The sequence below is a fragment of the Anopheles gambiae genome, chromosome 2 (genome assembly GCF_943734735.2).
Source record: "Anopheles gambiae chromosome 2, idAnoGambNW_F1_1, whole genome shotgun sequence".
NCBI classification, from domain to species: domain Eukaryota; kingdom Metazoa; phylum Arthropoda; class Insecta; order Diptera; family Culicidae; genus Anopheles; species Anopheles gambiae.
In genome coordinates, this window is record NC_064601.1 from 22,915,612 (window position 1) to 22,938,749 (window position 23,138).

General features: G+C 46.9%; 1 protein-coding gene across 6 annotated transcripts in view; it reads right to left on the minus strand.

Moving 5' to 3' along the window:
• The window catches only part of LOC1273390 (voltage-dependent calcium channel type A subunit alpha-1), an 85,422-nt gene that overhangs the window by 33,126 nt on the left and 29,158 nt on the right, over positions 1 to 23,138 (minus strand). For 4 of the 6 annotated variants that reach the window (XM_061640777.1, XM_061640776.1, XM_061640775.1 and 1 more), the window contains exons 2-12: positions 21,585 to 21,664; positions 16,580 to 16,791; positions 6,295 to 6,477; positions 5,891 to 6,163; positions 4,528 to 4,628; positions 3,757 to 3,912; positions 3,444 to 3,664; positions 3,259 to 3,362; positions 2,124 to 2,239; positions 1,389 to 1,448; positions 307 to 411 (exon numbers count right to left, since the gene is read on the minus strand). In XM_061640777.1, coding sequence (XP_061496761.1) covers positions 307 to 411; positions 1,389 to 1,448; positions 2,124 to 2,239; positions 3,259 to 3,362; positions 3,444 to 3,664; positions 3,757 to 3,912; positions 4,528 to 4,628; positions 5,891 to 6,163; positions 6,295 to 6,477; positions 16,580 to 16,791 — 1,531 coding nt within the window. In that variant the 5' untranslated portion in view covers positions 21,585 to 21,664. Of the gene's footprint in view, positions 1 to 306; positions 412 to 1,388; positions 1,449 to 2,123; positions 2,240 to 2,804; positions 2,921 to 3,258; positions 3,363 to 3,443; positions 3,665 to 3,756; positions 3,913 to 4,527; positions 4,629 to 5,890; positions 6,164 to 6,294; positions 6,478 to 16,579; positions 16,792 to 21,584; positions 21,665 to 23,138 lie in introns of all 6 variants that reach the window. The other 2 variants (XM_061640779.1, XM_061640780.1) reach the window with 1 other exon arrangement.

The following is a 23,138-nucleotide window of genomic DNA, read 5'->3' on the forward strand; positions in this document are numbered from 1 at the left end:
TGTGTATGTGTGTGTTGGAGTAGAAGCCGTAGGAAAACTGTGAATAGGGTTACAAACAACACCACAACTTGTTTCTCGATTGCATACTTTAAGGCGCTTCGAACGACGCGCCTTAAATCATGTAATCTGTATGACACAAGTCTCATGTTATGCGTTTCTTAGTCGTTCTTAACAAGACTTCAACAGCCAGGGGCTAGTGTGTGATGTTGATTTATATTTTTTTATTGAGTTTTAAGGTTGTGTTTGTCGTGTTTGGTACTTGTTTCGGTCTAAAGAGAAGAGATAAAAATCAAAAGCTCAATTTACCGTCATCACCACAATCTTCGTCCGGGTCGTCCTCCTCGGTGTCGGTGGATTTGGATTTGCCGAGATTTTTCAGCTTTTTCCGCTTGGCCGCTGCACGCCGGCGAGCTGTTGTCGGTGCAGCATGAAAAGAGTACACACAAAAAAAAGTATGAATAAAAACCGAATCGCACGGCAGCGAGAAAACATAAACAGACGTCATGGGCAGAACAACAGTTGATGTAACTTTGCCATGTGAAATGCTCTCGCTCTCTCTCTCTCTTTCGAAGCGTCATACTCTCACTCTCTGGGAGTTTTTCCCGCGCACTAAATAACAACACGCACACACTCGCGCGCCCGGAACCGTCACCTGGGTTCCACGAGCACACGCTCACGTGATAAGCGTGAACTCTCCGGTCGGTTCGCGCGTGTTCACCCGACAGCCTGCGTTCATTTCGTGCGGTGTAGTTCATCGGTAGTCGTGCTGGTGTTTGAGGGTTGGTGTTGCACTCGTGGGAAGTAAACCGTCTCGCCCTTACACCACTCGCCCTACGTGGCGGTGTGTTGGTTCTCGGCTCGGAGCACTGCGGCCGGCGCATGCGAAGTATGCTGGGAAATGGTTGGTGTATGATGTTTGTGCAATAGCGAGCGAGCATACGGCACACGTGTCGTCCCCGGTGGCAGGTGTCCAATTTCCCCGATTGAGACAGAGAGAAGATGGGAACGTTCGGAGAGCGAGGGGTCGGGTGTACAGGGTGAGAGGTGCGTGGTGCGGTTTGCAGGGCAAGGAAACCCTGGGAAGGGGGCATTGGATTTGTTCTATTTATTCCTTGCATTGTTCCATGTGTGTCGCTGCGGTGAACCAAGTATGTAACGCGATGTCATAATTTATGGCGTTCCAATTTCCTACCGCACGGGAGGCACCGGGGGTGTTGGTGCGCATTCAATATACCCACACACACACTCAGACAGAGAGCATGTATCGGATGGGGATTGTTGTGCGGTGCATAGAGAGCAGGCGGATGATATTAAATCTGCATTTCCGTTCGATACACTACCACCAACTGCCATGACACAACGGTTACAACAAATGCTGTACTACGAACCTTCCATAATGTGCAACCGTTCCTCCTCGGTAGTGCGCTCCTCGGCCAGGATCACCTCCTCTGTGGGTGTGTTTGTGTGTTTTGGGGGTGTGTGTGCGTGCAAATGTCACCGTATAGGCGTAGAAGGTGCGAGTTGACGCGGTTCCGGTTCCAGTTTCCAGATGGTAGCCGTCCAGTTCGATGGGGATGGGCAGCACACAACACCACAGGCAGTACGTGTTGTACGTGTGGTTGTGTGTTTGTCGCATGTGTGTTTGTGTATGCGTGTGTGTGTGTGTTTGTGTATCGAGAGTTGCGATGGGTGGTTTCGGTTGAAATGGGAGAATAAAATGACGAGAGTAATTAGTAAGCCAATTAGTAGGCGCGCTCCGTAGTCGCTCAGCGTATGGGGACGTGAGGATTGTGGTTTGCTGAGGGATGAAGGGTACGGGCCGAGCCAAAATGGTACGGGAATTCGTGCAAGATTTGCCGTAGCCGGATGATAGCGTGCAGATAGGGATCATTGGAGCATCCAGAAATCCCCCCGGGTTGGCAAAAGCTCCGCCGCCCTCGGGCGTGTTTTGTGCCCCCATACAGAGCCTGCCTTCCCGGTGGGAGGGGTTCAGAAGAGCGGGGGTAGGTGTCGTGTGCAGTGTGTGGGATGCCGAAAACGGAATGTGGTGGTTCGTACACAGGCAGGGGAGGGGGGGGGGGGGGTTTGCACATGCACAAGCCAAAACAATAGCAATACTCTACCCGCTTTACAAATCCACTCGACGTAGCCGTTTAGCTCTTTTTCTAGCTGCTGTTGCCTACGTAGCTTCAGAAACTCTTGGCGGTTTTCTACCTTTTCCCTCTCCTTCGCAAACTCTCTACGGGGAGGAAAGGGAAAATAGGGCGATAAATGGTTTTTGAAGAGAATCGTAGGTTAAAACCAAAAACAATGGGAGCCATACAACAAGCGAAACGGAAAAGAAAAACAGAAAAAAACAGAAAGTTCGACTGTACGTTGCGCGTTTGCTGATTTTTTTTTGTCTGAAAGCTCGGCGCACAAAAGAACGGAAGTGGTTACAGAACGAAATAGATACATTGTTTTGCGTGTAAATGCTTGCCGCTGTAAGAGCTGGCTGAATAGTACGGGGCAGGGCAGGGCAGGGTTGAGGGAAACTAGGTCGGGGAGGAGGGGGATTGAGCTGAAAAGAAAATCGTTCAAAAAGGGAACTAAAACCGGGAGTGGCCTGGCGAGCATTGCGGCAGTAAGAGCATAAAGGGGAAGTTTATTACAAAGGTTGTGTGGGTGGGACGGGGTGGGCCTATGGGAGCAGATCGTTCGAGCGTGCTAGGCGAAGCCGATCGGATCTGGTTTAATGGGGGCTTTTTTTTTTTTAATCTGTTACGGAGGGTTTGGAAGAGAGCAAAACAAATCAATTTTAAAACCTGCTTGAGTAATCCAGTCGAGATAGGATGTCATTGCTTCGACAAACATTTGCCTGGAGCGACACTTGTGAAATTGAGCCTGTCGCTCAACGCGTCCCCTTTCGTTGGAAAACTCTCTGCGCGACGTGGCGGGACGTGAAGGAAGGATGTAGGTGTGTGTGTGTGTGTGTGGCACAGACACGGACACAGATTTTTTTTGGTTTGGTTTTTTGGGCACAAATTACATATCAAAACAAACACAAGAGGTACGTTAATTGTTGTGTGAGTTAATACCGGACGAAAACAAAAAAACAAATCTTTGAAGAACGAAACGCAATGAGTGGCAGCCTGCTAAAAGGCAGCATTAAGTGCTGACCCTTGGCCAACAAATAAATCAATTTTGTTTTTGGTACGTGTGACGAAAAATCATCGATGGCCGGTCCGGCCGGTCCAGTGTGAAACCACGTATACCTACCCGCTGAGCACACCGAGAACTAGATTAAGCATGAAAAAGGATCCCAGCACGATGAGCGGCACGAAGTAGATCCAATTAAACGTTGACCCGAGCGCATCGTTGGTCTGGAAGTACAGCGCAGAGAAGCATGCAGAATGAAGTATGTCGAACGCAGGGTGCCCACCCCAAGCGGTGGCCAAACCTACCCAGTACAGGATTGCCGTCCAGCCCTCCATCGTGATGCACTGAAAGACGGTCAGCATGGCGAACCCAATATTATCGAAGCTGGTAATACCGAAGTTGGGCCCTTCCCACTGCTCGATGCACGTGCTGTCGCTGCTGTTGCAGACGTACGCACCGGTCGGTGCTATCGTGTCGTTATCTGCATTGCAAGGCGTCGGGAATTCGCCCTCCTTCACGATTTGAGCTGCACGGTGCGGAGTGGAGTGCGAAAAGCGGTTACTGGAGCTGGTGCAAATGCTTTGCGCGCCATTACAGCGCTATCGCGCGCGTACTTACAGATATCCTCTAAGCTATAACAGCTCCTGTGTAGCGCACCGGAGTAAAACTCTAAGCCTATGATTGCAAAGATAACAATTGCAAACAAGACCAACAATCCTATCTGCAGCAAGGGCGCCATGGCTTTGATGATTGATTTTAAGACTACTTGTAAACCTGGTCAAAGTTGGCAAGTTAGTCCGCACGAGTGACAAAAGAAAGGGATGGTCGGAGAGCGTGTGTTAGTGGGTCATGAACAAATCATAAATTAACTTCAGCTTCATTCAACTACAGGTGTAAGCAGTACTAGAAACGACAAAAAAGCTGCTTACGAAGTAAAATGAGTTGTGCATGATTACATAAAATCGGGCGTTTTGCTATGAAAATTGCATAAATTTAGGAGTGTATTAGATTTAATGGATGCTTTTTGCATGAAATAATGCTCTTAGAAGCTTGTTCGTCGTTTCAGTATATTTACAGGTGCTAAACAAGTGTACAGCAATGATACTATGAAAACAATAACACAAATACTTTTACTGCAACCTTAACATATTTAGTGGAGTTCTAAAATATTATTTTTTTTCATAATCTACAAAACAACTTTAATTAAATTTTAAAAATTAAATAGACAACTAGAACCTTACATAATTAAGAAAAAAGTGAAATTTTGAAATTATTACTTTATAACTAATTAATATTAATTATTACAACGAAAAGTAGAAATAAATAAATAAATACGCTACATGTACTACTGCTAGTTTTGCCTGTCGGCGTCTAGGATTGACTACTCACTAGGAATTCCAGAAACTAATTTTAAGGGCCTTAACACACGGATCGCCCTTAGTGTTCTCAGATCTACTTCCGGTCCCTTTTGGGGGAACAATGTGATGAATCTAGCAAACAGAGGAGTAATTCCGAGGGTAAAAAAAGTGTTCAGTTTAGACGTTATTAGTAAAAAAAAATAAATTACTTAGCACTAGCACTAGGGGCGTGGGAAGGACAAAAATAAAGCGACTCAAAATGGGCTGTCAGCAGTTGGAGATTTATGCGAAACGTCGTATTATAAATTGCTGGCCAGATTTAGTCCATTACGATGCAACCTTCGGGGTGCCCACTTCACGCGGTCATCAACGACTTGATGCTGATGGCAATGGTCGATGGTATGGAAATTTTTACGACACTCCGAACTACAGAACCGAATCAGAATAGTCAAGCTTTCTCCTCATTTATACCACACTTGACCTCGTGACGAGTCGGGTTGATCCTATTAAGGTCAATTTCACCAGCAGGTACCCTGCCGCGTCCCGCTGGGCCCCAGTAACCTTGTCCTGGCTTACGGTTTACGATGGATTTTGCATATCACTCTCACCCAGGGTCTTGACATACTTAGGCCACGAAGTTTGGGAACACGGTGGACGAATCGTTAGCGTTGAGTGGACCGTTAAGTAACTAAAGAAGAAGACAAACCCCTCTACATCCTAGATACTATTCCTAGCGTATAACGAAACGACAAATCGCTGTGTAACAGTAAGGTAGGAACGAAAAAGAAAAGAAAACAACTAGTAGCAATTAACTGCTGGCAGCAGTTCCCATTCAACCAAAGCCGGCCGACGGGAAGCCACCGCCACCGAACACACGCGCAAACGGTTAGTAGAACGATCGGTCGAAACACCGTACTTGTCTAGCACTAGCAACTGGCCACTATGGAGATAAAAAAAACACGCTATGGTTTCGCTAGCATTAATTGACAGTGACGAACGCTGCCGACACCGGCATCTTCGCTTACTTGGAATCCTTGAAACAAGCTTAAGCGGCCGCAAAACACGAAATGATCGAAGCATTCGCAAATCAACGTCAACGTTGGCCTCAGCGAAAATAGTCATTGAACTGTGCGCGAATGAATAAAGGGGTACGGTTAGTGGTTGGGGCTGTAATTGCAGGTGGATAGATTGTTAACTTCACGGCGCGATGCCGTTAGAAGTGTTTATGTTGCAGAAGAATAGCAAAACAACAACAACAAAACAATGAAACCGTGCTGTAGGCTGCTTAAAAGTCCGAAAGGTTTCCGCTGTAAAATAGAGTGAAATATTCCTCTCCCGACGCACAAAAAAGGGAGGCTTTCAGCTTCGACCTTACACTGTGGCCTACGACTTACCCCGTAACTACGACGAAAAAATCCATTATGTTCCATATGTTCCTGAGGTAGGAGTGTTTGTGCATAACAAACCCTAAGGCGAGGATCTTCAGTGATGCTTCGACGCAGAAGATGCCCAAAAAATATGCTTCCGTTTTTTCCAGCTTCTGAGCAAGTATCGTCTTGTCTCCATGAGGTAAGTGCTCCTCCAGAGCCAATACCACGCAATTGGCAATGATTGTCAGCAGCACAGCGTACTCGAACGGAGGCCATTCAATGATGAACCGTGTGTATCTACAAAGTGGGAGAGGGTGGTGAGAGTGGGGGAAAAGGGGGTGGACGGGGCAAGAGGAGATTTTGTTAATGCTTGGAACTTTTCGGCAAGAACTTTTGGCGTGTGATGGCAGGATCCACCACCTACGTACTTCCTAATGATGTTGTCCTCTGATAAAATAAAGAGCGAGGTGGGTCCGCCTCCAGCCAGAGGCTGACCCCCTTGACTGCTGGGGCCACCCATTCTATCAGCTAAATAGTGGCCTCCTTTGCGTCCGAACTGAGTCCCGTTCGAGGTCTGACCTGCGAGCGCCGCTTCTTGAGCTGCAGCCAACCTGAAAAAAAATGAATCGTTAGAGGGTATTTAAACTATTACATTATAACGTTTTAACACACAAAATATACATTTAGTTTAATTTTCCGATAAGTTCGGGTTAGATGAGTTTCTTTACAACCAGTGCTTATAGTTTTTCTTGCACGTCGATTAATACCATAAGCTATCAATCAGCCAAAAGTTATGCAATCTACCGAACAAAGCTAGCTATCCAGCCGAAAGTGGCTGATTTATTCGTTCAGATAAGAATATTTAATTTTTTGTTGCATAATATGACTTGACATTGGCTCACATACATTACAAATCACAAGAGACGTATTATGTGCCAACGTTGAAAAAAGAAATCAAAACTTAATTCTATCGGCGTTACTGCTGTACACCATCTCTGCTCAACGTTGCAGACCCTCAGAGCTACGCTCTTCTGCGGCGTATCATCTCCTGCGTTCAAGCCCACAGTGGCTGATTACTATTTTTTCACCCTCCGTCACTACCAGCACCAACAACACGTTCGCAATTGCGCAACTACCAGTAAATCAGGTCGAACGCTCCCAGCACTGGTCCTGCAGGTATGCATGCACGCCCATCGCTCGAATGATGATGTTGGCGATGGACTGCAGTCAGCCGCCCCTTGATAAAAGGATGAGGAACTCCCTCATCAGCATTAGCAAAAGCACCGAGGGGAAGAGCGAAAGCACCATAATCAGACTGTTACGCTGTTGCTGATGCGACGCCCGTACTTCGTTAGTCGATGGCACAGTATTCTACGGTGTGCTACCGGATCGACCTCTGCATAGATAAATTTAGACCTGGATGCTGCTTCGTGAACAATGCTGCCATGATATGTTGCATGCATGCTGCTTTCGGTGAGTGGCAGCAGGATCTTCATCCTGGGATGAAAAGAATGCTTGCGCTATACATTACTGGCCTCTCCGCTCCTTCCTCAGTTGCAGCTTATCGTCCCATAATAAAGTTCATCAACCGCCGGGCAGACGGAAACGGAACTAGGTCACAGATGGCCCCTGGGATGCAGAAAAGTTACACGTTCAATTCCTATTGCTGCGACGGTGCAGCGTTCTATAGTGCGAGAGACGCCTGATGTGCTACCGTTTAGCTTACGTGCTCTGCTTTTAATCGACTCGTAACGCGCTTCGCCTATTAAACTCACGCGAGTTTCACGCCCGAGGCTAAGCCGCGTCATTTGTTTCTGATTCAAACAAGTAGCAAATTGTGAATCGTGCTCTGCCAAACAACTTTTACTACCTATGCCTTCATTCGCTGTACAAATCACAACACTTATTGCTCGCTGGCCTCATACTAGTGGGAAGTAAGGTGACGCGAGGCAACCAAGTAGGGTAAGAGATGTAGCACAAACCGAGAGATATGGCTTTCAGTCACGAAATCGGAACTGTACCGTGCCCTACGGTCTGCGGTTATGATAGAACCGATTTGTTGTACGAGGTTATGGCATGCAGAATGGACGTTGCGAGTGGAGCGAGTGACGCTGTGGTTAGATAGATATCGCACTTGAAGCTCGGCAATGATTTATGATTAATTTCTATCGATTTTTGTACACCGTCTATACGCGAGTGTGAGTTTCCAAAATAAGATTCATGGAAAACGTAACCAAAAAAGTCTTTCTAGTGCTTTTTAAACACATTCAATGATACATTTCAGAAGTACTTTAGATCGGTATGAGCGCCTAAATGTATGCAGAAAAAAGTCAATAATTATTCTACTCATTGCTCTTTCATGAATTCCTTCTTGCAATACATATGGTATACACCCAACATAAATTTGTCATAATTGTAGCACACTCCTCTCAAGAAAATAAATGCTCGAAGCCCTAACAACTTCGGAACAATGTTTGGTCCTTCGAACCGGATAGCCGCTTCGATCTGCTCTGTTCATTCTCCTGTCTGCCTATATTTCTTCACATTGTTCGTTATTTTATTGCACATAGTTCAATCTAACAGCAGTGGCATCCGGGTGCTCACTTTCGCGGAATGAAGCTATGGAATATCTAATTGGCTGTTTCCTGTCCCCATTGAATGGCCTTTTACCGTTCGTTACCATTGCTTCCGCTGTTCGAAAGCTCTTTTTTCTACCGAGCGACAGTGCACGGGGCCGTCTGCTAATCGCAGACCGTTTATGCTGCGTGACATCGTTCGCCCTCGAACGATGATTGATGTCGGTGGATGGATTCCACATCGCTGCCCCGCGTATCAACTGTTGCGCGCCCAAAACCGTCGGGAAATGGGCTCGGACCGAAACAGCGGGCCGGAAAGCCGTATTGCGTGACACTGTTCGAGTCGCAAGTTGACTGTCGCTAAAAATTACGATTAGCGACGAGAAAGTGAGTAAATTATATCCTCCACGATGAGTCCCGCGAGAACGGGCATGGGGGACAACGCCAACGCAACGTCGCTCGGAAGGGCAGAGGCATGCTTGTGTATCATTTCCGGCATCGTTTAGGGAACGGTCCGGGGCGGCGTAACGATCGCATATCATGAAATCACCATAAATTCAGCTGAACACACCATTCCAAACCTGCTTCTTTCTCGGCAACTCTGTCTCGGTGTGTTTGTACCGACCAATCCGAATCTTGCCATAAATTGTTATGTCCTTCAGGTTTACTGCTTTCGTTTATGACACCACGCAGCACGTGCCAGCCAGCTCCCCCGCTTGCCCTCGGCGTCTGTCAAAATGCTAAGCTTTGGCGAGCACTTAATTCACCTGCAGATTTGGCCCTACCTTCGTCGGCTCTGGACACCGGCACATGTATTTGCTTCAGCTTTTATTCGGTATCGCTTACCACCAACCTGCCCGAAAGGATAATGCCCCAAGCGGAGAACACGCGCCCAACCGTCGCTGTATCTCGTAGCGCATAAAACATTCAAACGGTAATGCATTCCCGGCCCGGCCCCGGCTATCTTGGCACCTAGCACACCCCGTCGCCTATCGCCTATCAATAAAAACGGATACGAAATCATGTAAAGTGACATAAAACCGTCAAGCGTGACATAAACTTCGAACCACAGGATACTACGGCCGCCACATGTCACACACATGCGGCTGCTAGTAAAACAATCGAACACTCAGCCCAAAACCGGAACGTTCCGACCGGACCCGGAATGGAACACGAACAGCAACGGGGGTTAGACAAAGCTGTCTCTCTAAATTATGTATACACACGATTACGTCACACTCAACAATACACACACACACACACACACACACACACACACACACACAAACACACGTACAAGGCACGACACCAGGACGGTACAGAACAACAGTTGCACCCGCAACGGGCGAGACCTTCACGCGAGTTGCTCGAGTGTTGGGCGCTCGAAAGGCGAAGTGCACACGGTATGGTTGGCTTACTAAAAGCGCCAAGGATCAATCCAGTGTGCCTGTGTGGGCAGGAATCGAAGTGGAAATATTAATGTGAACTCTATGGGGATGGGGGAGAGGGGAAGGAAATAAACGAAGGCGCACCCTGCCCCCAACCAACCAACCAACCAAACGTAAATATAGAATGCACGGCGATGATAATGGTGAGCTAACCAAACCTTTCCTACACGAACATGGCTCTAACCTCCCATACCCCTGTGCACCCACACACACACACCCGCACCGTGTGCAATAATCGATAAGTCAACACATAAACAAGTCTGACGCTGTACCGCTCGCTCGGCTCAAGTGTGCCAGACCGTATTAACCGTCCGCTCGGCAAATGGCGATGGCGAGGGCTGAAGCGCGAGACACGACCGATCGGGCGAACCCGCTGAAGCAACATGCGCTACACACCCGTCCGTCCGTCCGTGGTGATTGTTCCGACACGTGGTGGTTTTTGGAAAATAATTTCCCTCGCACACATAAGAAAAGCGCGAGTGCTACCCAACCGCCCCCGAAGGAGTTCCCTATGCCAACCGTCTGCGTCATTGTGATGGAACGGAAAGTCTGCCGTGGGGCCGTTTTATTTTTAGCTTGCCGGGTGAGGGTGAGGGCTCCCTATGATGCTACGACGTGTGTGTGTGACGAGTGCGCTTCCTGCTCCCCGGAAAGGATCAACTCTTTCGATGTGCAGTGATCATCATTAGAGCGAATACGATTGATGGCCGCCCATTCGTTATTACTGCCCGCCGCGTCAAATGATTACGATGAGCCCGCGTTTTATGTTACACTGGGCACAATTTGTGCGAACCTGTGTGCCCTTTTCCCCGTGGAATCGTAGCTGCATGTACGGCACAAGTATCGTGGCGGAATTATCAAATTACCGCTGGTGGGGGTTGAAGCGGCCGTGTAATGCTCCACCGCGCACCACTAGATTGAAAGATATCGGCCTCACATCGGGTTCATTACGTCGTGCTGGACCGCTCTGCTGGTGGTATGGAACACTCCAACCACGCTTGAAAAACCCGGTGGCGACCATCCTCGAGACTACGTGGGACATCAGGAAAATGCGACCAAGATCAATAGAGCGCGTGTCCTTGAACGTGCTCTAACAATGTTACCACGTAACGGTTGCCGCCACGCTGCAAAGGCTTGCCCTCGCTCGCTCTCTCTCTCTCCGGACGGCAAAAACACGAACCGTATCGATTTTGCACTGGAAGCTGGATGAGTTATTGTGTGCGATTTTGTGTCTATGTGTGTGTGTGTGTGTGTGGTGTGTTTATTGTCTCATTTTTCCTTTCCGTTCACCTGCCACTTTGCTCCATTGCTTTCAAGTAGTTTCAGGCACGGGCAGAGAACGACGAGCGACCCCGGAGCGTCCACACCCTTGCAAGGTCAGCCGTCGTAAGCGTCCGCCCGATTCTCGGCCCAGCCCAGGCAATGGCTTAACCCCCGGTGAGCAGCAAAACCGGTATGTCTTTTCGCTTCGCCCCTTGAAGCAGCGGAATGGATTTTGGTTTTTTTCTGTCCCTAAGCCCCGGGACGGGAGTGTCCGAAGCCCACCGAAGCCACCCCCAAAAACCCGCTGCCTGATTGACGTCGTGGGTCTGACAATGACAGTGAATTGGTAAGCCCCATTTTGAAATGGGGGGAAGAGTTTTCAAGCCTCATCGATGCTAATGGAGGCCGAGAGTAGCCCGACACACAAGTTTGCAACTCGACCAGCCTTTTCACGCGATTGAATAAAGTGGCGTTAGGCGTTAGGAAGGGCTGTGATGTTCCGTACCGAACGGTTGCTCAAGCGTAGTAAATGGTTTTTTGCTCAGCTGAACGCCAATCGCTTGAATGGTTTGACCTTTGGGCCGGAAAACGACCGATGGCACAACAAAGGGTGGATCAAGTAATTGTCAGCGTGTACGGTATTGTGTTCCGTATGATTAATGCATCTTTTCTCTTTTATTCGTTTGCCGGGGCCAACGGAATGTGGATAGGATTAGAAGGCGGCTCCGCATATATCATAGTTGGCTTATTAGTTTGACCCAGTTTTTAGAGAAAAATGACAGACCATTGGCAATGCTTTATGTAGGTCACACAGTTTTGTGTTTCATCCCGCATACATGTATCATTATTGTAGCACCAGGCTGCTCCTGTTCAAGCAATGCCTAGAAGCTTTCAGTAGTTTTGGGATCTTGTTAATTTGTTAATGATTATCGGTGCGGTAGATGTGTCATCTTTTTTTGGCTCAACAATCATTGGTCGGTCAAGACTTATTGATCCCCCCATAGCAGGGTAGTCAGTCCTACGCATGGCGGCACGGTCCATTTGGGGGCTTGAACCCATAACGGGCATGTTGTTAAGTCGTACGAGTTGACCACTGTACTACGAGACTGGCTGATAGATGTGTCACTGTTGTTTATAAACTCCTTTAAGTAAACAAAATGCCCCAAAAGAGCAGTATTGTCGCGAACATTGCATACCTTTAGGCGTTTAGAGTAAAACTCACAGTCGGTGAAGCAAAAACAAATCAATTTATCAATCCTCTAGCCATGAAAGCTGATGTTGTTCAAACACATATGCTCACACACAAAACAAAACCTTCCCCTGCTCCCTAGAAGTTGCTTACAGTGGCACCGTAATTAACTCAAGCTGGTTTGAAATTCGATCGATGATTGTTTTTTTTTTCGTGCCTAATTCCATCTCATCGGTTCATTAGAGTGTGTCAGCAGAAAAGAACAAAGGAAAATCCCTCCCGGCTGTCGGGGCCCGAAAGAAGCTGCCTAAAATTCGCAACACACATGCACCAGTGGAGCAGATCAAAGCGAACTCATCACCAGCGGCATCTCGGTCGGATAAGTTTAGACGGGAAACGGGAAACGGTAATTCATACAATTTTCCAACCGATCAGTCATGGTTTGTGGGACACCACGAGACGCACAATGTGCGTAGTGCCTAGCTACAAAATATGTTGCCTGAAAGCGAGAAGCACTCTGATCTTTTGTAGCTTTTTTATCAACAGACAACATCACTTTCATTTTCATAGGATTTTGGGGCTTTATTTTATTCGCGCGTTGTGTACGATCAATATCAGTATACGATTTTATCACTGTTTTGGTGTTGCTGATGTGTCCTGCCCTCAGTGATGAATGGGCCAACCATTCTCGACTCGAACGCCTCCACATTGCAACCGGCGACATTGGACGGGGAGTAAGCAAAGCACCGATACCTTCAAGGCAAGGTGACAAACAGGTTCGATAAATAGAACGAAATGCATTGATTTTCCTTGCCCTCCAAAGGCTTCTTTCCGCTCCGCTCGTATCCACCGGTTTCTGCTTCCCGCACTGTCGGGCGCTGCACAATGCTATGCGAGCACTTTGCGTTTGCATTCGACGCCGCGACAAGAAAGCAGGCGAAGCACAGAGTGCGCCCGTCGAAGGACACCAGTGCTCAGAACGGCAAAGCTTGTGTAGAGCATAGAGGGAAGGCCTGCTTATTATTAGTATTATTTTTTGCTATGCCTTTGTACTTTCTATCTGCTTGATTAATGCTTTCGTGTTTTTCTACCCTCCCGCCTCCAATCAGTAACACTTCACCAGTACACCCACCGTCAGTTTTTCCCAGTGTGCAGTACCAGCGCTGGACGACCACAGGGCCATATTGGGTTACACCGAGCCACCGACGTAATACATTTGTGCAGCCGCTGGGTTTGCTTTGCGTGGATCCAGACAGGCGGCCAAACACACAATACCCTTTGGGCGAGCGGAGAGCCCTTCCAGCAGACGCAGCCGATCCGAAAACGATCAGCTTCCAGCTGCCGTTTGCTTTGTTTCGCCGATTTGCACTTTACCACTTCACCACAACATACACTTCCTTAGGATGCTGTGTCACACGCGATTTTGTGAACGATTTTAAATGATTTTGTTAGCAGCTTGCTCTGCCTTCGGTATTATTCACCCGAAAAGAGGGAAGAAAAAAAAGAAAGAAACACACACGCACACACGCGGATTGTAGCGGATTTAGTAGCGCCGCAACACGAAGGAAAACACTCCACCAGACTAGGCGAGCTTCCGGGCGAACGGCACCAGATGGCGCCCCATGCACGAAACACGCTGCTCCGACACCTAGCTACTCGCTTTCTCTCTGTGGCTGTGTCATCTCACGTGCTGCGTTAGGTTGCGGGTTGGAGAGGGTTTTTTTCAACACTCTCGTAAGCTACTTCGCTCGCCACGCACACACACACACACAACACTCTCTTCTTTTGCTCTTTTTCTCTCGCTTTAGCACTCCCCAATCAAGTCCCCTATCAAGCACATACGTGAAACGTGCGAAGCAGGCTTTGCTGCTGAACGACGACCGAGCGTCAAAGCCTTTTCCAGTAAACAGACACACACACACACAAACAGACATAAACAAGCAGAGACACAACAGGGAACTTGTTTTCCACCCCCGCACGAAGGCATAATTTTGCTGCCCCTGAGCTCGCTTTGTTGGCGCACGCACACACACAAACACAGGACACATTTACGCTGTGCGAAAGGGAGAGGGAAATCAAGCGCGCTCGCTTGCTCGTTCACAGTTTGCTTCCTTCTCGTCGCACGACCACCACCACCACGGCGAGCGTACCATGGCGGTTGCTCCGTTTCCGCTGCTCGAAAGGATCGCACGAACACATTAAAACACACGGGAGAGCTTCCGATGCGAGGGCGAATAGAAGAGGCCTTTCTTTACCTTGGACAATGCCACCACCGCCGCCAACACCATCACGTACAAACCCAGTTGGGTGCTCCCGTTTTCTCAGCTTTTTCCTGCTGCTGCTGTTTCTACTTCTTTTTTTACCACCACCTTCACGGTTACATTGGTGGGGAGGATGAGGGAGGAGCGTAGGGGTTGAATGATGGGAGAGAGTCACTTGTGCTAAAGGAAAAATGGGCCATTTGAGGGTTGTGTTTTTTTTTGTCGCTTGAAAGTGAACATAAAACAAAGAAGAGATAAAAGTGGAGGACGATTTGTGTGAGAGTTCGTTTTTTTCGGGAGCATTAATTAGAGAAAGAATAAGAGTAAGGAAGAGAAGCAGTGTGTGTGTGCGTGTGTGGGGGAAAGATTATTTGATGGCACCACAGTGAGCTGTTGGTTTTACCAACTTCAATTAATTTCAACTTTCCCGGCGGACACTCCCCATCATTGTTTCACTATGAATGCTTTCAGTGACCACTTGCATTAACCAATAGCGGGGGTAGGCGGTGGTTTGTAGGTAGCAGCAAGGTGGAGCCTTGCATCACTCAAATCGAATTAAGGTAATTAAATTTTAAAAAGCACTCCGGCAGCAGCCCCGCATCCAGCGCAGATGGCAGGTCCTGATACGAACGAATGGGGCAGGAAAAAACCCCTGGGCTTGGTGATAACTCTCCCCCATTTTTCAATGGTGCTGACGGACGGACGGTTCACGGGCTTGAGTGGGTGGGGCGTTTTGCGATTCGCTTTGGAGCCCGTATTTTTTTTTTTTTCTTTTCACTTTCCCTGCTGACGATGCAACTCCACATTTCCATTGTTGCGCAAACGGAACGCAACGTCACAAGCGGGGGGGGGGTTTCTTTTTCACATTCAACTATTGCCACATCCCATGCGGGCTGTACGTTTTTTCACCTCCCAGCACGTACGCACGCACACACACAAACACTCATTTCAAGAGGGCAGCTTTTCGGTTCGGTATTTCGATCAACCGTTCGAGCACACAAAACCATTATTCCAAACCTTTTGGTGCCGCGCTGGCAAGAATGAGAATGCACCGAATGACACCACCTTCCTGCCGCGCCACCTCCTGTACGACCCGTTTTAGGGGTGGAATTTTCTTCACTATGTTACTTTTTTTTCCTCTAGCAAACGCGAGCACAAACACGTTCGAACGGCTTGGCTTCTGGAAAACGAATGAATGCACCGTTTCGTTTTTGGGATGGAAATGACTTTTCCATCCGAGCTATTTTACCACGTACACACACACACACACACACACCCATATCCGGGGGGTTCATTCGTCGTCCGTCTGGAAAGCTACACGTAAACACACAAATTTGAATTGCCTATCGAACACGCGCGCACACACACACACACACAAACACCCACACAGCACTGCACTGATAGCACGTGTAGCAACTCGCACTGGTCTGAGCCGCCCCCACCTGAAGGGCTTTTTGTTTGGGTCGTGTGACGGCGCTGCGGGAAAAACTCAACCGGCCACTGTAAACGCACGCTGTCAAACCGGGAGCTACACGGGCCGGGGAGGGGAGGGGCGCATGCGGTCCATGGGTCGGGCGAGGCCACTGGTACGCAGGACGGTCGGTTTGTAAACAGTGCACACTCACCACCACCAGAAATTGAGTGACGGTCGGTGAGCAACTGCCGGGCGAGCTTTGAAACATTAGGCGTCTCCATTGAAATATTTCATGGATCTGTTGTTTTCCTTATTTTAATCATATCTCCCCAATATTGGTTTTGTAACAAATCAAACCGTCTTAAACGAGGCAGATACTTATCAAACCCCCGATGGAGATGCAAAAACGTCGTTAAACGTGTATTTGGTGTGCATAGAAACTAATTCCTCTCACTGAAATATTTCAACCAAGCTTTCGAAAGCTCTCTGTCTCTTTCTCGTTTAGCGTTTTGAAAACGCTTTCCTTTAAAATTCACACCCGCTGTCCGTTTGGTATACTTACATGATGTCTCCTAGTTTCAGTCTTGTTTGAATTAATGCACAGCTTTTGTGGTCACTGGTCGTAACGGCTCGCCTTCGCCTCGGCGAGACACGCGGTGTGTTCGGCCCATCGGGTGGCTCGAGCTGCAGGTTGAGATTGTTCCCTAGGCGCACCATCGGGGACGAGCCCCGGCGGCGCGTCGACATGTGTCGACCTCCGACGCTTCCAATCATCTGTGGGAAAGGGAAGAAACGAAGCAAAGTTTAAGCAATTATTTAATTTTATTTCATTTTATTAAATTTTTTTTATTTTATTTTAAATATTTATTTATTTATTTTTTGTCAAATTACTCAACAAGAATGATGAGGCGCCCGAAATTATGAAATTAAAATTCAACATAAAAAGGTAAACATTGCACCACGCAACTGGTATTGCTATGATTAATTGAGTTAGCTACGAACACCAAACGATGCTGAGGTGAAGGAGCGTTACGTCTTTTTTTAATGAGGTTGCAAAAATTGCAGAACGATCGTTTTCTCGGTGTCAGCAATGCTGCATGCGACGCTTGCATACACGCTGAAGTGGATGGTGGAATAAAAGTGCATAGCAAAACTTTCAACACTTCCTTCCCACCAATTCTATGGTTTTCTAAGGGCGTTAATGGCGGTATGCTGTAAAGAAAACGCACCGCCAAGAATGGAGCAACGAACTTTCTATAAAGTACAAGACTGGTAGCCGTCACGGCGTCAACGATAAAAAAGGAACCTATTGAGCGATGGCAAGAAACATTCGCCGGCAAGCAACGATGATACACACTCTAGAACGTTTCTGGTGCACTCCTTTGCTTTGTCCATACCATCTTCTACCTGTACTACGGTATCGGTGGGTGAAGAAGGGTATGAAACTAAAAGCCAGTTGATCCCTTGCAGCATTTTTCATCAACGCTCGAGATGTACACGAGCGACGTGCTAAAGGGAAAGCGAATCCTTCTACCGGCTCGGTATGATTTTTATGATAAGGGAGTAAGAGGGGCACAGTGGGATGCATGGGTCGTAAATGGTACAAAAGCATTCAGCTACCAGCAGGTATGCTTCGCTACGGGAAAGCCACCTGCCGGGTGCATTTTATTTTTTGTGGAAACGAAGGAAGAGTGTATCTTTTCTTTCGGCGTGAAAAATAGTTCATTTCACCCATCACTGGGGCCCGCAGAAACCCGTCTGTGCAGCGCCATTCTTTCCTAGCAGTCACCGGCAGCGGTACGCCGTTCCTTCCGCTTTCCGCTGTGCTTATTCTTCCTTTGCCCCTCTACCTTGCAACAGTAGCAAACACATTCTGCGCTTCGGAAATGGGAAACAACGCGTTCGAGCACCGCTGCGGGAGGAAACCGCGCTCCACAAGCGGCGGAAAAACTTGATCCAATAAGTTCGGGCAAAAACCTGTTGGATGGTACTGCCTTGCCCAAACACTGCCGTATCGCACGTCATCGCATTGCTTCATAAATCTATCAGCGGGTGCATTTTCCCGCCCTGTTATACAGTTTGCTTGATGCACTTGGCACTCCTTCCTCCAGGGGAGCCGGAAAACCTCATCCTTTTGGATGGAGAAATATTTATATATTTTTTTGCAAAAAGAAATGCACCATAGCGTCGGGTTCAAACCATCGCACTAAAACACCCGGATGTAACACTAATTGTCGGTAATGGGAAAGTTTTACGACCTTCCGTCGCTTGTCCCCGAACAAGTTCGCCGTTCCATTGCGTTGCTTCGTCGCCTCTCAACACTCTGCAGCCCAGGTCAACACGGAAGTGATCCACGGGCACACGGGAACGCTGTTACTGTAACGTCTCGTGCAGCTCGTAAAAATGGTAATCGATGATCGGCACCAAACGCGAGCTGAATTGCTGAAAGCGCAACCGTTTGCGAACCCAATGCGGGAATGCAATCGAGTGCAGTTTGATAGCATTTTACACCACCTTCCTCAATTTCCCACGTATTGCATTGTGCATGTGTGTGAGTGTATGTACTTGTGGTTTGGTGTGAATAAAGCTGTCGCGCTTGGGATGGGATTACGTGAGCAGCACGCTTGGCGATGTTCGTTTGGATGGCAAGCATCATTGAGAATCAATTGAGCAAAATTTCGGATTTGGAAGCAGGAACAGCTGTTTTACCTTTCTCTTTAACGATGCTTTTATAATAATAATTCATACAAAGGTATCAGTTTTGAGTGAATGGAATATGAGGAGAGTTACAAGAACGCCTGAATGTAGGCTTTTTGTGATCGTGAACTTCCTTTTTTATTTCCTTACAATGAAAAATACAGCTACATGATTTCTTATTGTTGTTAATATTGTTTTTCGAATTTTTAGATTCGTCTAAAGGCCGGAGTACATTGTCCGTACTCGCTGGTGTAATTTCGATTTTCACTAGCGCATCTGGCGGCGGCTGGTGGACGTTTTTTTTGGTCGTCGGGGGAATGGTTGCGCCGGATCTCAAAATTAATTAGTTTTTTCGCCGTTTTTTGATGCGAAAACGACTGAAACACTTGCACATCATATTTATCTATCAATTACAAAGCTTTTTCAATCCAGTTCAAGTAAAAAACATAAAAAATAACGAATTTTCTGGAGCGGCACCAAATTGTTTGGCAAAATGCTTCGGTCAGCCGCCGCCAGATGCGCCAGTGAAAATCGAAATTACACTAGCGAGTACGGACAGTGTACCCCGGCCTTAACAATGTAATGATGATTTCTCGCATATTTTTGAATCGTTCTTATGATTTATTGGCATGTATTGGTGACACATTGTGGGAAACACACAAAAATTAAAAAAATATTGTTATTATTAATTTTACGTATACAAAAAAACCCAGTAATGTTGATAATATTGCATAACTGTGGACTGTTAACTCGAATATCAACAAATAAAAGCATTACATACTACTAAAGCAAAACAAAACAACTTTTTGTGTTGGTTATAACAATTGTTTACGTACTTTGTTTCTGTTTTCATTGTGCTGACATGTTACAGTACTCTAAACAATGGTAAAAAGTTAACATTCAAAGAATAAATAAAACGTTTCATGTAAAAAATAGTCGCGAGCGGCAGCAGCACCGTTCAGAGCGAACGGGAATCCTGCTCGAAGGACCTTTGTTATTTGTTGAGACCGAACAGAGCAGCTTTAAAAAGGTCTCCAAAGAACACGGTTCGTAAAAAAACGTTCCTACCAGTTTTCTGCATAAAGGTGCCAACAAATAATTAAAAAAGCACCACACGAACATACTCATCAAGCTTTACATGCAAACACAATGCTTCAAAATTCTCCGCTAACCATTTTAATAAATCACTAGCAGCAGGTGACTTCGTCAACGCTTCAATCACAGCGCCTCGTTCGCCCCACACAAGCTTGCTCTTATCGTAAATCCAAACCCCAAACAGGCACTTCAAACACCCTACACCACCAGCGGAGGTCGAGAGCTATTACGCTGTCTTAACCATAATACAATAACGGCGAAAGAATATAAGAAAAAAAACTGTTAATCCTTTCCAGGAACCTGGGCGAATTTGGCGAAAACATAAACACTCTTTATACCTTTTTCCCGTCAAGCGAAAGGAGAAGTTGCGTTGCCCTGCCAAAGCACGATCGCCGCTTCATGCATTCGATGCTTTTAAATTCGCACAACACGCTCCCGTACCACAAGCGCGCCAGTAGTCAAGCATGGTTTTTTGTTGTTGTAAAGTACGTCGATAAGCTTCAAAAGAATTCTCCTTCCATTACGGGACAAGATTGAAACAGACTCACAAACACACACACACACACATAACTCGTCATGGTTGAAACTTCTTACTCTATTCCGGTGCTGGTGCTGCACTGGTACGTTATGAATGGTACCGGTACGAGAGTGGTACGATGTTTTCCCATCGCAGGCAACAGTTTCAATGCGCGCCATACGGCATTTTCCCCGAACTAATATTCCATTCGCAGCCTGGGTGTGCAGCCCTTGTGTCAGCGTGACGGTGAATGACAGGTGTTTACGGGTAAGCAGCACGGGCTGTCGTTTATTTCTTCCACTCTCTCCCTCTTGTCCCACTCTCGAAGGATGAAATGCGCTTTTGCATCCACCGAGACTCGCCTTGGGAAATGCACCGATGCGATGGAAATGTTGTGTACGCTCGGGCGTAAGTTCTCGAACTTGCGGCTGCACCACCGACCGAAGCATACAATTTCGCACATGCATTCTTGGAATGCAATTGCGCAACTTGTATGCGGAGATAGGGGGAGAGAGAAAACTTTCCCATCATCATCAACAGCGTCCCGTAATAAGCTGCGTACTGGGGGCTGTATGGGTATCAAATGTACAGCAATCAACGCCACGCGGCGAATAGAAAAACAACATGCAAAATACTTTCTGCCACGGCACCAAATATCAATTAAAGGCGAGGGATTGAAGTTTTTCGCTCTTATTGCGAAGCCTTCCTTACCTGCAGCGATGCTGACTGTTGCGAGAAAACAGTCATTCCCTGTTTGATGTTATCGCAGGGCATAAAGCATCACCCTTTTCATCTCACCCATTTCAGGCACTCATTTTAGTGTGTGCTTGGCCCTTGGTGCGGTACGTTGTTATGTTTCATCTCTCTCTCCACTTTGTCCACATTTCCACACTTTCCCATCAGTGTCATTCCTTCTTTAATCTACTCCATGTATAATTTAACAAGCACACGGTCAGCGAACCAAACCGAAAAAACACTAACTGCCACAGCCACACAAACACGCGCGGCACCCTTTTGGACGCGGATACCGTTTCCCCAAAGCTGTAGAAATTCAATTGTCTACGGCCAGGGGAGTTAAAATAAACGAGCTCTGGGACGGGCACAAAGTGTGGCAAACCGCTGACAGGACAGGTTCGAGGCTCACCTTCAGGGGGCGAGGAAAGCCTCTTTTAATGCGCGGTAAAGAGAGGGGGCAGAAGAGAAACGTCCTGAAAACGGGGAAGCAAGAAAACCGGACCGAAGCCGGCGCTGTACTCACCTTTACCTAGTGCCGTGCGTGCTTCGTAAGTTGCTCAAACAGTGTCAACTGATCCCCTGGTAGTCGAACATAATTTCAGTCTGAAAAGGAAAAACGTCACGTAACAGAGATTAATGGGCAGGAATACATTTTTGTTCTATTCGTTTTGTAAAGGAAACGGCAATGGATTCACGGCGAAACGGGACGATGAGATACGGCGCTCTCTCTCCGGCAGGCACGTTCCTTGGGAACGGCGTGGCCCCATTATAATAGTGGAGCGTTTTATGTTGACGAACGGTGGAACGTTCTTTCGTAGAATAATATTCAACGAGCAAGAAAAATGCACCGCACAGAATCATATTTTATACTACACCTTCAAAGTTCACCGTACATTTTTGCTTTATTTTTCCCAGACGCTCGCGTAATGTCCCATCGCTGGGAAGGTAAAACGCTCACTTCCGTTGCCTACCTCGCATTTTTTTTGTTTGTTTGTGTCCTTTAATTGTATCGCATAGTACAAACGCCAGACAGCAACAACAACAACAACAACAAAAGCACAACAACTTTGCTAAAACTCCAGCCAGATGGAAAACAACGCACAGCACAGTCATTGGTGACTGTTGAGAAAATGGGAAATGGGAAAAGCAGACACAACAAATGGCTTCATTTTTGCATCTTTTCTTATCGCTTAGTCAGCACGTCTGGACGTATTTATTCTAGCTTTCTTTTCTAACTTCGTTGTTGAACTGTTTTGAGGTAAAACTAAAATCTCGTTTAAATGATAATTTTCCTGTTTTGGAACTGTTTAGAAATAACACTGGATTTTATACGTTTTTGTTTACTCAAACCCGTTTGCTGCATAGTTTCAATTTGTATTAAACTTTTAAATGAGTTTAAAAATGCACTTTATAATGTAGTGCAGCTATTATTGCATAGATGGCGCCACAGATATGAGTATCTTCTTATTATTCTTCTTCTTTTGGCACAACAACCGCTGCCGGTCAAGGCCTACCAGTACCCACTAGTAAAGTGGGCTTGGCTTTCAGTGACTTATTGTTACCATAGCAGGATAGTCAGTCCTACGTATGGTGACACGGTCTATTCGGGGCTTGAACCCTGACGCGCGTGTTGTTAAGTCGTTCGAGTTGACTACTGTACCACCAAACCGGCCCGAATACGAGTATACTCGGCTTAAACTAAAGGCCGGGCTACATTGATCGTACTCCGTAGTGTAATTTTTGTGAACGCGTACGCCATCTAGCGGTGGTGGGTTGAAGCTACATGCTGGTATAATTTATCTGTCTAAAAACGTTTTGGGTTCGAGGAGGCTATACAGGGTTTCGAATCATACAAGGGAATAGTTCAATCACTTAAGAGAATGTTTAGTTTATTTAGTTTATTTAGTTATAGTTATATAGATTATCATGTGTACAGCAGAATCCCACACGAAAACAACTCCAAACGTTTAAAACTGTTTAAAAAAAACATCATCGGTATCAATTCGAACCTTTTTACACCGGCACCCACCGTCTGATGACAGCTCCACAGTACGCTTGCAAAACTCCTCTAAGTGAT